At 45.0% G+C, this 14,126-nt stretch overlaps 1 protein-coding gene across 1 annotated transcript in view; it reads right to left on the reverse strand.

Moving 5' to 3' along the window:
- Positions 1-6,266, reverse strand: part of LOC125302380 (kazrin-like) — a 141,174-nt gene extending 134,908 nt beyond the window's left edge. The window contains 1 exon segment of the mRNA XM_048255535.1: positions 5,804-6,266. Within this exon segment, the coding sequence (XP_048111492.1) occupies positions 5,804-5,879 (76 nt within the window). The 5' untranslated portion in view covers positions 5,880-6,266.
- Between the last annotated feature and the right edge of the window lie 7,860 nt (positions 6,267-14,126).

Raw genomic sequence — 14,126 nt, forward strand, 5'->3', positions numbered from 1 at the left:
CTCTAAAACATACTCTGGTGTCAAAATAAATAAACACTTTATAACATACTCTGGTGTCTCAAAATAAATAAACACTTTATAATATACTCTGATATCTCAAAATAAATAAACACTCTAAAACATACTCTGGTGTCAAAATAAATAAACACTCTGGTGTCAAAATAAATAAACACTATAACATACTCTGGTGTGTCAAAATAAATAAACACTCTAAAACATATTCTGGCGTCTCAAAATAAATAAACACTCTAAAACATACTCTGGTGTCAAAATAAATAAACACTCTAAAACATACTCTGGTGTCAAAATAATAAATGAACACTCTAAAACATACTCTGGCGTCTCAAAATAAATAAACACTCTAAAACATACTCTGGTGTCTAAATAAATAAACACTCTAAAAACATACTCTGGTGTCTCTAAACTAAATTAGTTGGTAATGGAACTGTTGTATAAAAGCAATATGTCACTCGTGCTCGTGGCGATGTGCAAGAGTATCATATTGCTTAAATGATATCTGGTTATATAATAGCTGATTATGATATCTGATATGATTTCTGAAAGTCATACACAGATACACATTTACATGGTCATAGTAGAGTAGGCTACAAATGTTCCATATCCACATACACACCAACACACACACTCTCTCTCTCTCTCTCTCTCTCTCTCAGACACACATACACACACACACACACACACAGAGCAGTCAATAAACACACACACACACACACACACACACACATTCTCTCTCACTCACTCACTCTCTTTATCTCTCTCTGTCACATACACACAAACACACACATACACACACACACACACACACAAGCAAACAAACAAGCAAACACACACACACTTTCTCTATCTATCTCTCTCACACACACACACGTACACTCTGTCTCTCTCTCACAGACACACTGTCTCTCTCTCTCTCACACACACACACACACACTCTCTCTCTATTTCTCTCTCTCTCACACACACACACATACACACTCTCTCTCATGCACACACATACTCTCTCTCTCTCTCTCTCTCTCACACACACACATACACACTCTCTCACACACACACATACTCTCTCTGTCTCTCTCACACTCACACACACACACACATACTCTCTCTCTCTCTCTCTCTCTCACACACACACACACACTCTCTCTCTCACACACACATTCTCTCTCTCTCTCTCTTTCTCTCTCCCACATGTGGAATGTTTTTCTCTCACATGTGGCATGTTTAGCCCACACATGATAATGTTAATAAGTTCACATGTGTTTCGCGTGGGTTCGTATATGCAACATAACAGAGGGCGCAGGCACACACACACACACACACACACACACAGACACACACACACACACACACACACACAGACAGACAGACACACACACACACACACACACACACACACACACACACACACACACACAGGAACCTAACAGGAACTCCTCCTTTGATACATGATGCAATTTTCCAGAAATCGATGCATTTTCCTACGTCATGCCCTCTTTAAAACAACACAATGCTCAGAGTTCTTCAAATTAAATAAATAAACAACACAATGCTCAGAGTTCTTCAAATAAATAAACAACACAATGCTCAGAGTTCTCCAAACCAAATAAATAAACAACACAATGCTCAGAGTTCTCCAAACCAAATAAACAACACAATAAACAACACAATGCTCAGAGTTCTTCAAATCAAATAAAAAAACAACACAATGCTCAGAGTTCTTCAAATCAAATAAATAAACAACACAATGCTCAGAGTTCTTCAAATCAAATAAACAACACAATAAACAACACAATGCTCAGAGTTCTTCTAATCAAATAAATAAACAACACAATGCTCAGAGTTCTTCAAATCAAATAAACAACACAATAAACAACACAATGCTCAGAGTTCTTCAAACCAAATAAACAAACAACACAATGCTCAGAGTTCTTCAAACCAAATAAACAACACAATGCTCAGAGTTCTTCAAACCAAATAAACAACACGATAAACAACACAATGCTCAGAGTTCTTCAAACCAAATAAACAACATAACGGCTTCAAACTCATTTTGATGCTGCATGGCGTGTCAATGCGAACTTGGAACTTTTGATGTTTGAATATGTAATGTTGTTGATCAGGTGGGATCATGACTCGTGTGTGAGTATCGTCCTTATGTTAAATGGCGTTGAATATTGACGCCAAGGAGCCTGACTATAGTCATCACCTCCTCCAATGCGTTGCTGTAATCCCTTAGAGGGAAAAGTCTGTGTAGAGAGTGTGTATTGATGTGTGTGTGTGTGTGTGTGAATTGTTGTGTGAATATAGACATCAAGTCTTCCATTGTGTTGCTGTAATCCCTAGAGGGAAAAGTCATACACTACTGAGGAGCAAGGCTGATAAAACACACACACACACACACACAAAACTCTATCAATAGACACACAAACCTTTGAATGTACAGTATGTGTTTACTTCTGTCTTTGAGAAGGGTGTGGACATATTCTACAGATCAACCAACCCACACACTCCCACAACATATCACATCAGACCTCTGAGTGTGTGTGTGTGTGCACTCTAAAAAATGCTGGGTTATTTTTTCAACCCTAACGCTGGGTTGAGGCTGTTGGGTCATTTTGTTTGGTTGTTTTTACTCATATTGGGTAATTTCTGTAACCCAGCTTGCTGGGTTGATAGTTTATCACTGCTGGGTCGATAGTTTAGGGCTGTGCTCCCTCCTGTCCCCCGCCTGACGTGGAGTACACTACCCAGCACCAGGGTGACTTCAACACAGCTGCATAGTTATTTGAAGGTCGAGAAAAAAAATCGTCAGGTAGGCATATTCTTTCAACCGTCCAGTCCAGCAGCTGTCAACATGCAATGGAAATCAGGTGATTTCGGAAGGTATGTATCTGCTTTTATTTATTTATTTTTATCCAGGCGAATTTTAAAAGTCCACCCAGAGACATACCCTTCGTGATATCAAGGAATATTCTGCCTGCCAATTTCGTTCAGCTTCAAGCAGGTTAACAGGTGTCATTCATTCAGCTAATATTAGCTACTGTTAATGTTAAATCTACACAAAGACAGACTCATAAAAACATAGTTCTGTATTCACTGGATAGGAACTGCTGAACAGAAACAAAACAAAATTTTACAACGAACTACTAGCATACCAGCAGCTGGTAGGAAACGTTAGCAGACTTGGTAACTTTATGCTAGTTCTAATTACATATGCTTCGTGGCTACCATTTGTCAACAAATGTTAGCTAACACAGTCGAAGTAACGTCAGTCTCTTCACAACACACGTAACTTACGATAATAATCAGGCCAAACATCATCTTATTAAATCATTCAGGGTAGCCTACCCTCATATTATAGCCATGTAACTTGTGGAATTCTTGGTGGTAACATTAACTTGGATTCACTAACTGAATGTGTTAACATTACCTAGCTAACATTAGCACTGCTGAACTTATGTTTGTCAGCCTAAAGTTAGGCTAATGGTAGGCTAATGTTAGTGATATCAAGCTCATCTGACATACAGTAAATGCACGTTTTGTATTACCGGTATTATGTTTAAAACAACTCCATAATATTAGGTGGTCATAGTTTCTGAGTGTTTTGCACTAATAATTTGTCTCATGGGGGGTATTCCATCAACCTCGCTAATAAAGGTGGCGCTTAACAGAAATAGTCTGGCTTGAACTAGCATAGACTTTCACTTGGGGCTGAAGCCGTTCCATTAACTCAAGTTAGCGGCATCTTGGCCTCGTTTATTCAAGCGAGGTTTAGTTCAGCTTCATCTCTGCTCGTGCACGAGGTAGAGAAGTAGACCAAAACAGGCAAGCGCCATCTACAGGATTTTCATCGAAAGTCATCAAATTTAACATCGAGAGAAAAAAATAGATTGCCTACAGAAATTGGAGAATAATGAAAGCATACATTTAAAACAACAATGCTAATGGTTTGAAATCAATTGTGAGTTTGATTGGCTTCACTCTTGAACACATAGACTATAGTCTATGCTTGAACAAAACGAGTGAATAAATAAATGGTATAAACTCAAATACAACTTTTGAATATATGCCAAACTATCTATAGCCTACATTCTTATATTAAAAGAGTTCACTCCAAATTATTGTCTAGGTTTAGGTGGTCATAAAATAAATGAGTATCAACATAATAGCCTATTGTCTCCCATAAGTCCCAAAGTGTTTGAAATAAAGTTGTCTGAAATGCAATGGCTTTCAATTTAATTTATGCCTAGTATTTAACCTGTGTAGCACACAGTTGATTTGATTTTCATGAACAATCGTTGACACATGAAGCAGTTTTAATTATTAGCTGCCCAGGCTACAGAATAATTATCCTTTGGCTTGCATCAGATATAATATAGCCCCACGGCAAAGCTGTCACTGAACAGCCTACCAAATGTGCATGACCCTTTATCAGCAGTAGACATATGTCTTTCATCAAAGATTACAACTAAAAATGCCATTGTCAAGGTGATAAACAATGTAGCCTTAATACTTCGCATGGGAAGTGAACCTGCGAACACGCAAAAATGGAATTCCTTTCCTATGCCGTTTCGCTGCACGTTACACCACCACCGAGCGTAGGCAAGTGGCCTTGAGTAGCACAATTTCTAGAACCACACGCATGTGAAGTTAAAACATTTTTAATCATTATAATCTTCATACATTCTTTGGAGCTAGTGAATGTGTAAATTCATGCTTGGTGCACTGTCGGAAAAAACATTTCTATAGGCCTACTTCTAGCCTATTTTTGAAGTTGGCTACAGGTGACGAGAGCACAGGTTGAAGGAACCATCTTTTTGGACTCGTTTTCCGACAGATTGGGTTTTTTGCAACACAGCTTAATTTGGCTTGAAAGTTAACCTGGTACAGAGCAGGTTAGTTCTGTGGCATAAATTCCCATGGTTTACCAAACTGGGATTCCGCGTTAACCTCATTAATGGAGCGAATTCTCACTAAAATTAGCGAGACTTATCAAAATAAGCCAGGTTTGGCCTTTAAGCGAGGTTGATGGAATACCCCCCTGGTGGATTTTTATGTCTGTCAACATCATTCACTGGTAATGGTTCATGAAAGTCTTGATATAAAGTTCTGTAGGCTAACAGTGATTAAAATGCACTCTTTTTTTTTTCTTTGATTGACAGGGCTGACCCCCAAAACGGACTTTGGAATATGCCTGCCTTCATGGAAGTATCACATGCATTTTATACTAGGCTATATATTTAAAATAAAGAAAACTATCAAATAAATAATTATGTCGAACTGTTTTATTTCATTGCATGGCTTTTGATGGCCATTTAATATAGACTGTCTATATCAGGCCTAAAGCTGTTAACAGAAGGTGTGACTTTCAAGTAAGTAAATACAAACTTTGAGTTATTAAAAGTTTGTACAAGCAGAAATATTTTAAAAATCAACTAGTAGTTTTTTTTTTGGTTTGGGTTACATAACCCAAACATTATGTAACTTTAACTAAACAGTTGTGTCAACATAACCCAACATATTGGTTAATTTTCAACCCAGTTGTTGGGTTAAATTTAGTAACCCAATTTGCTTGGTTAAGATAACCCAATGCTGTGTTGGACCCCATTTTACTCAGCGGCTGGGTTGAAAACAACCCAGCATTTTTTAGAGTGTGTGTGTGTGTGTGTGTGTGTTAGTCAGGTACTCACTGGCTTGCATGAGCTGTCCCTGACGTATGTTTGTGTGTGTGTGTGTGTGTGTGTGTGTGTGTGTGTGTGTGTGTGTGTGTTAGTTAGGTACTCACTGGCTTGCATGAGCTGTCCCTGACGTCCAAACACCTGCGAGAAGGTAGTGGTGCTGCAGGTGAGCGTGTCCTCCATGCCGTCCCCTCGGAGCTCTGCACGCAGAGATGGACAGAGCAACGGAGAGAAAGAGAGAGGGAGAGAGAGAGACAGAGGAGGGAAAGAGAGAAGGAAAGAAGGGCGATGTGTTGTTCTCCTCCTGGAGAAAACAAATCGAAAGACAGAGAGAGAGAGATGGAGAGGAAGGGAGAGAGAGAGAGATGGAGAGGAGGGAGGTAGAAGAGAGAAGATTATGCTGTCGTTCTGCTCCGGCGAGAGACAGCGATGGAGATCCTCCAGAAGAGAAGAACGGAGAGAACGCACAGAGAGATGGAGGGAAGAGAGAAGCGGAGTAGAGACGCTGGTCCTGTTTGTCCGTGCTTGCCTCTGTCTCTGTGTGAGTGTGTGTGTGTGAGAATGTGTCTGCTGCTGCTGCCAGCTGTGATAATGAAGGGTGTGTGTGTGTGTGTGTGTGTGTGCGCGCATGCACACTCTGCACAGGCAGAGAGAGAGAGAGAGAGAGAGAGAGGGAGAGAGAGAGAGAGAGAGAGAGAGCGAGGGAGAGAGAGAGGGAGAGAGAGAGAGACAGAGAGAGAGAGAGAGAGAGCTGGGATCTGAGAACTCTATGTGTGTGTGTGTTGATGTGTGTGTGTGTGTGTGTGCGTGTGTTGATGTGTGTGCGTGTGTTGACGTGTGTGTGTGTGTGTGTGTTGATGTGATGTGTGTGTGTGTGTGTTGGATGTGTTAGTGATGTGTGTGTGTGTGTGTGTGTGTGTGTGCGTGCGTGTGTTGATGTGTGTGCGTGTGTTGATGTGTGTGTGTGTGTGCGTGTGTTGATGTGTGTGTGTGTGTGTATTTATTGACTGCTCTCTGTGTGTGTGTGTGTGTGCCTACAATCTGTACGTACACTGTATCTAATAAAGCAACATCAAATTGAATGGAATGGAAAGAGAGAGGGAGAGAGAGAGAGAGAGAGGGAGAGAGAGAGAGAGAGGGAGAGAGAGATGGGGGAGAGAAGGGAGAGGATGGGGGTGAAGGAGGAGTCACAGGTTCTGATCAGGTCGGCTCTCCAGTCAGCCTCCCCCCTCAGCCACAGTGGTCCGGTCCGGTTCTGTTCAGCACAGTGGTCCGGTCCGGTTCTGTTAAGCACAGTGGTCCGGTTCATCTTGGTTCTGTTCAGCACAGTTGTCCGGTCCGGTTCTGTTAAGCACAGTGGTCCGGTTCATCTTGGTTCTGTTCAGCACAGTGGTCCGGTCCGGTTCTGTTAAGCACAGTGGTCCGGTTCATCTTGGTTCTGTTCAGCACAGTGGTCCGGTCCGGTTCTGTTAAGCACAGTGGTCCGGTTCATCTTGGTTCTGTTCAGCACAGTGGTCCGGTTCATCTTGGTTCTGTATGTGTCGGTAATGTGCAAGATATTTTTTTACATCATGTGATCTGTGATGACCACCAGAGTGGACGTGTCAAACAGCTGGCCCCAGACCCTGCTCACATGTTAGTCTGTAGCTCAATGCAGCAGCAACAACAACAACCACAACAACCACAACCACAACAACAACAACAACAACAACAACAACAACAACAACCACAACAACCACAACAACAACATCAACCACAACAACAACCACAACAACCACAACAACAACAACCACAACAACAACCACAACAACCACAACAACAACATCAACCACAACAACAACATCAACAACAACCACAACAACAACAACAACAACAACAACATCAACCACAACAACAACATCAACCACAACAACAACATCAACCACAAGAACTTCCTGTACACAGTGCTCTATCAAGGCATCTCTCTGTCTCTCAATGCAGCGGCAAGCCAAGGCAGGTGCACCACACACACACACACACACACACACAGGTGCACCACTGCAAACTTCATACTCCACGATCTACAGGGCTCCTGTATCCACATGGAAGTCTTTAATCAGCAAGATGGCAATTTGAAGGACTCAAGATGTTGGAAATGGTTTCAGCTGATTCTGCATTAGTTTAGAAGGGAATGATGGCTGTACTAAAATCCAATAGGCTTATCATTATAAAACCGTTCCATGACATGATGATGTGCAGGGGCAGCGTGGCCTACTGGTTAAGCGCTTCAGACTTGTAACGGGAGGGTTACCCGATTAGAACCCGACCAGTAGGCGGCTGAAGTGCTCCTGGCTTGAGGCACCTAACTCCTCACTGCTCCCGAGCACGCTGTTGTAGCAGGCAGCTCACTGCACCGGGATTAGTGTGTGCTTCACCTCACTGTGTGTGTGCTGAGAGTGTTTCACTAATTCACGGATTGGGATAAATGCAGAGACCAAATTTCCCTCACGGGATCAAAAGAATATATATACTTATATACTTATGTCTTTTTCTAACGGTTTTGGGGATGCGGGCAAGTCTGTTAAGTGCAACAGGGATTACTTTGTGTGTATGTAGGGGGGATTATTTTGTATGTATGTAGTGGCGGTTCTTTTGTGTGTATGTAGGGGGGATTATTTTGTGTGTGTGTAGTGGTGGTTGTTTTGTGTGTGTGTATGTAGTGGTGGTTATTTTGTGTGTGTGTAGGGGTGGTTATTTTGTGTGTGTGTAGGGGTGGTTATTTTGTGTGTATGTAGGGGGTATTTGTGTGTATGTAGTGGTGGTTATTTTGTGTGTGTGTGTAGGGGGTATATTTGTCAAGTCAAGTCAAGTAATTTTTTATTTCTATAGCACATTTACTGTACAGACGGCTGAGCCGCATCCAAGTGCTTCACAATAAGCGCATTAAACAAAGGAAAGACCTAAGGAATGACCTAAGGAAGAAATAAAAGGGCTACAAGACAATGACTGTAGGAGTTAAATAATGTAAAAAGACGTTTTTAAAAGGTAGCCAGGGGACACTATGTACTGGCTCTTAAAAAAGGAGACACTAATCAAAGGCAAGGGAAAAGAGGTGGGTCTTTAAAAGGGACTTCTTAAAAGGGACTTACTAAAAGGGACTTACTAAAAGGGTCTTTAAAAGGGACTTACTAAAAGGGTCTTTAAAAGGGACTTACTAAAAGAGAATATTTAGAGACTGGGCTGCACAGATGTGAAGGGGGAGGCAGTTCCAGAGTCTGGGGGCGGCTACTGCAAAGGCTCTGTCCCCCTTGGTTTTGAGCCTGGACCTGGGCACTTCCAACAGCAGTTGGTCAGATGACCGTAGTGCTCTGGAGGGGATGTGGTGGAGGAGAAGATCAGATAGGTACGTGGGGGCCAGACCATGGAGGGATTAGTAGGCGGTCAGTAGAAGTTGGAGCAGTAGGCTTTGGTGTAGCTAGGGTCCTCAGGTGGAAAAGGCTTTTCCTAACTACTGCACTGACCTGCTGCTCGAAGGCACCGTCAAAAATCACGGCCAGATTTCTGAAATAGGCCTGATGTTCAGGCAGAGGGTCCTGGGCATTGGTGGAGAGCGGAGGAGTTTTGTCAAAAACAATGATCTCAGTTTTACTCTCATTGAGGTTGAGGAAGTTTAAGCCCATCGTTGCCTTGATGTCAGCCGGTCAGTCAATCAGTGGATGGAGTGCAGCCTGTCCATCAACCTTTAGGGAGGACCACAGCTGGACGTCGTCGGCAAAGCAGTGGAAGGAGATGTTGTGTTTGGCCAGGATTTCCCTAGGTGTCAAATGTTCAACAGAAATAGGATAGGACCTAGTATAGAGGCAGCAGGGACCCTGTGGGGGCAACAGAAGAGGTGGAATCTCAAGCTGGATGGAGAAGCTCCTGTCGGCCAGGTAGGACTGGAAGAACTTCAGGGCCTTTGATGCCTACGCGATGCTCGAGCCGAGACAGCAGGATCCTGTGATCCACCGTGTCGAGGCTGCTGTTAGATCCTAAAGCACCCAGGATCCACAGGGGCTACCTGGGTCAGCTGACTAGGAGCAGTCGTTAAGCACTCTCAGGAGAGCAGTGTCTGTGCTGTGGGCTGTTCTAAGCCCGGGACTAGGAGTTTCTCCTTACATGTTCTTGTTAGATAAAAGGGTTCTGGCTGGACATAAATGTCTCTGCTCAAGGGCTTTAGACAGGAAGGGTAGTGTGGAGATGGGCCTATTTGTGTGCATGAAGGGGCTGTTATTTGTGTGTGTGTAGGGGGGTGTATTTGTGTGTGTAGGGGGGATTATTTTGTGTGTATTTGTGTGTGTGTAGGGGGTGTATTTGTGTGTGTGTAGAGGGATGTATTTGTGTGTGTTTAGGGGGTTGTATTTGTGTGTGTGTAGGGGCAGTTATTTTGTGTGTATGTAGAGGGGCGTATTTGTGTGTGTGTGTGTAGAGGGGTGTATTTGTGTGTGTTTAGGGGGTTGTATTTGTGTGTGTGTAGGGGCAGTTATTTTGTGTGTATGTAGAGGGGCGTATTTGTGTGTGTGTAGGGGTGTATTTGTGTGTGTAGTGGGGGTGTATTTGTGTGTGTGTGTGTGGGGGGGGGTGTTTATGCTGTATGTGTTTAATGTTGTATGGTGTAAGCATGTAAGAAAGTTTAATAATGGTTTAATTAAAGAGTGTTAAACGTCCTCTCCTTTCTGTTCTCCTCTCCTCTCCCCTTCTCCTCATATCTCCTCTCCTTTTCCCTCTCTCTCTCCTCTCCACTTTCCTCTCTTCCCCTCTCTCCTCTCTTCCCTCCTCTCTGTTCTCCTCACATCTCCTCTCTTTTCTCCTCTCCTCTCTTCCCTCTCTCTACTCTCCTCATATCTCTTCTCCTCTTCCCTCTCTCTTCTTACTGTTCTCCTCACATCTCTCTCTTTTCTCATTTTCTGTCCTCTCCTCATTTCCTCTCTCCTCTCTTCCCTCTCCTCTTTCCTCCTCTCATCTCTCTCTCTCCTCTCCTCTTTCCTCCTCTCCTCTCTTCCCTCTCTCTCTCCTCTCCTCTTTCCTCCTCTCATCTCTCTCTCCTCTCCTCTTTCCTCCTCTCATCTCTCTCTCTCCTCTCCTCTTTCCTCTCATCTCTCTCTCCTCCTCTTTCTCCTCTCATCTCTCTCTTTCCTCTCCTCTCCTCTCCTCTCTTCCCTCTCTCTCTCCTCTCCTCTTTCCTCCTCTCATCTCTCTCCTCTCCTCTTTCCTCCTCTCCTCTCTTCCTCTCTCTCTCCTCTCCTCTTTCCTCCTCTCCTCTCTTCCCTCTCTCTCTCCTCTCCTCTTTCCTCCTCTCCTCTCTTCCTCTCTCTCTCCTCTCCTCTTTCCTCCTCTCCTCTCCTCTCTCTCTCCTCCTCCTCATCCCTCTCTCTCTCTCTCCTCTCCTCCTTTTCTCCTCTCATCCTCTCTCTCTCCTCCTCTTTCCTCCTCATCTCCTCTCTCTCTCCTCTTTCCTCCTCTGTCTCTCTCTCTTACCTCCTCTCTTTCCTCCTCTCATCTCTCTCTCTCTCCTCTTTCCTCCTCTCATCTCTCTCTTCTCCTCTCCTCTTTCCTCCTCTCATCTCTCTCTCCTCTCCTCTTTCCTCCTCTCATCTCTCTCTCTCTTCTCCTCTTTCCTCCTCTCATCTCCTCTCTCTCTCTTTCCTCCTCTCATCTCTCTCTCCTCTCCTCTCTTCCCTCTATCTCTCTCTCCTCTCCTCTTTCTCTCCTCTCATCTCTCTCTCTCTTCTCCTCTTTCTCTCCTCCTCTCTCTCTCTCTCTCTCCTCTCCTCTTTCCTCCTCTCATCTCTCTCTCTCCTCTCCTCTTCCTCTCTCCATCTCCCTCTCTCTCCTCTTTCCTCCTCTCATCTCTCTCTCCTCTCCTCTTTCCTCCTCTCATCTCTCTCTCTCTTCTCCTCTTTCCTCCTCTCATCCCTCTCTCTCTCTCTCCTCTTTCCTCCTCTCATCTCTCTCTCTCCTCTCCTCTCCTCCTCTCTTCTCTCTCTCTCTCCTCTTCTCCTCCTTTCACTCCTCTCATCTCTCTCACCTCCTCCTCTTTTCCTCCTCCCCAGTCTCTCTCTCTCCTCTCTCCTCTTTCCTCCTCTCCTCTCCTCTCTCTCCTCTCCTCTTTCCTCCTCTCCTCTCATCCCTCTCTCTCTTCTCCTCCTCTTTCCTCCTCTCATCTCTCTCTCTCCTCTCTTCTTTCCTCCTCTCCTCTCATCCCTCTCTCTTCTCTCTCCTCTTTCCTCCTCTCATCTCTCTCTCTCTCCTCTTTCCTCCTCTCATCCCTCTCTCTCTTCTCCTCTCCTCTTTCCTCCTCATCTCTCTCTCCTCTCCTCTTTCCTCCTCTCATCTCCTCTCTCTCTCTTTCTTCTTTCCTCCTCTCCTCTCATCCCTCTCTCTCTTCTCCTCTCCTCTTTCCTCCTCTCATCTCTCTCTCTCTCTCCTCTTTCTCCCTCTCGGCCTCCTCCTCCTCCTCTTTCCTCCTCTCATCTCTCTCTCTCTCCTCTTTCCTCCTCATCTCTCTCTCTCTCCTCTTTCCTCCTCTCATCCCTCTCTCTCCTCTCCTCCTCTTTCCTCCTCTCATCTCTCTCTCCTCCTCCCTCCTCCTCTCATCTCCTCTCTCTCTCTCCTCTCCTCTTTCCTCCTCTCCTCTCATCCCTCTCTTCCTCTCCTCTCCTCCTCCTCCCTCTCTCTCCTCTCCTCCTTTCCTCCTCTCATCCCTCTCTCTCTCTTCCTCTCCTCTTTTCCTCCTCCTCATCTCTCTCTCTCTTCTCCTCCTCTTTCCTCCTCTCCTCTCATCCCTCTCTCTCTTCTCCTCTCCTCTTTCCTCCTCTCATCCCTCTCTCTCTTCTCCTCTTTCCTCCTCTCTTCCCTCTCATCTCTCTTCTCCTCTCCTCTCCTCTCCTCTCATCTCTCTCTCTCTCTCCTCTTTCCTCCTCATCCCTCTCTCTCTTCTCTCTCCTCTCATCTCTCTCTCTCTCTCCTCTTTCCTCCTCTCATCCTCTCTCTCTTCTCCTCTCCTCTTTCCTCCTCTCATCTCCTCTTTCCTCCTCTCTTCCCTCTCTCCTCTCCTCTTTCCTCCTCTCCTCTCCATCTCTCTCTCTCCTCTCCTCTTTCCTCCTCTCATCTCTCTCTCTCCTCTCCTCTTTCCTCCTCTCATCTCTCTCTCTCTCTCTCCTCTTTCCTCCTCTCCTCCTCATCCCTCTCTCTTCTCCTCTCCTCTTTCCTCCTCTCATCTCTCTCTCTCTCCTCTTTCTCCTCTCCTCTCATCCTCTCTCTCTTCTCCTCTTTCCTCTTTCCTCCTCCTCATCCCTCTCTCTTCTCCTCTTTCCTCCTCTCTTCCCTCTCATCTCTCTCTCCTCTCCTCTTACCTCCTCTTCCCTCTCTCTCTTCTCCTCCTCCTCTTCCTCCTCTCATCTCTCTCTCTCTCCTCTCCTCTTTCCTCCTCTCATCTCTCTCTCTCTTCTCCTCTCCTCTTTCCTCCTCATCTCTCTCTCTTCTCCTCTTTCCTCCTCTCATCTCTCTCTCTCTTCTCTTCTCCTCTTTCCTCCTCTCATCCCTCTCTCTTCTCCTCCCTCTCATCCCTCTCTCTCTTCTCCTCTCCTCTCATCCCTCTCTCTTCTCCTCCCTCTCATCCCTCTCTCTCTTCTCCTCTTTCCTCCTCTCTTCCCTCTCATCTCTCTTCTCCTCCTCTCCTCCTCATCTCTCTCTCCTCTCCTCTTTCCTCCTCATCCCTCTCTCTCTTCTCCTCTCCTCTTTCCTCCTCTCATCTCTCTCTCTCTCCTCCTCCTCTTTCCTCCTCTCATCTCTCTCTCTCTTCTCCTCTCCTCTTTCCTCCTCTCTTCTCTCTCTCTCTTCTCTCTTTCCTTACTCTCATCTCTCTCTCTTATACTCTTTCCTCCTCCTCATCCCTCTCTCTTCTCCTCCCTCTCATCCCTCTCTCTCTTCTCCTCTTTCCTCCTCTCATCCCTCTCTCTCTTCTCCTCCCTCTCATCCCTCTCTCTCTTCTCCTCTTTCCTCCTCTCATCCCTCTCTCTTCTCCTCCCTCTCATCCCTCTCTCTTCTCCTCTTTCGCCTCATCCCTCTTCTCCTCTCTTTTCACTCCTCTCATCCCTCTCTTCTCCTCCTCTCATTAAAACACCAGTAATCCCTCCCCTCTCTCATCACCATATGTGAACCTCTGCTATCCGTCACTGTGTGTGTGTGTGTGTGGGTGTGTGTGTGTGTGTGGGTGGGTGAGATAGAACCCCTGCCGATCCAACAATGTGTATGCATGTATGGATGTGTGTGTGTGTGTGTTTGTATACCCCTGCTATCTATCTCTGTCTGTGTGTGAGTGTAGGGGTGTGCATGTGTGCGTAAATGTGTGTGTGTGTGTGTGTGAACCCCTGCTATCCATCTCTGCTGCAAGCAGATGATTTCTGCAGT

The sequence above is a fragment of the Alosa alosa genome, chromosome 10 (genome assembly GCF_017589495.1).
Source record: "Alosa alosa isolate M-15738 ecotype Scorff River chromosome 10, AALO_Geno_1.1, whole genome shotgun sequence".
NCBI lineage: Eukaryota > Metazoa > Chordata > Actinopteri > Clupeiformes > Clupeidae > Alosa > Alosa alosa.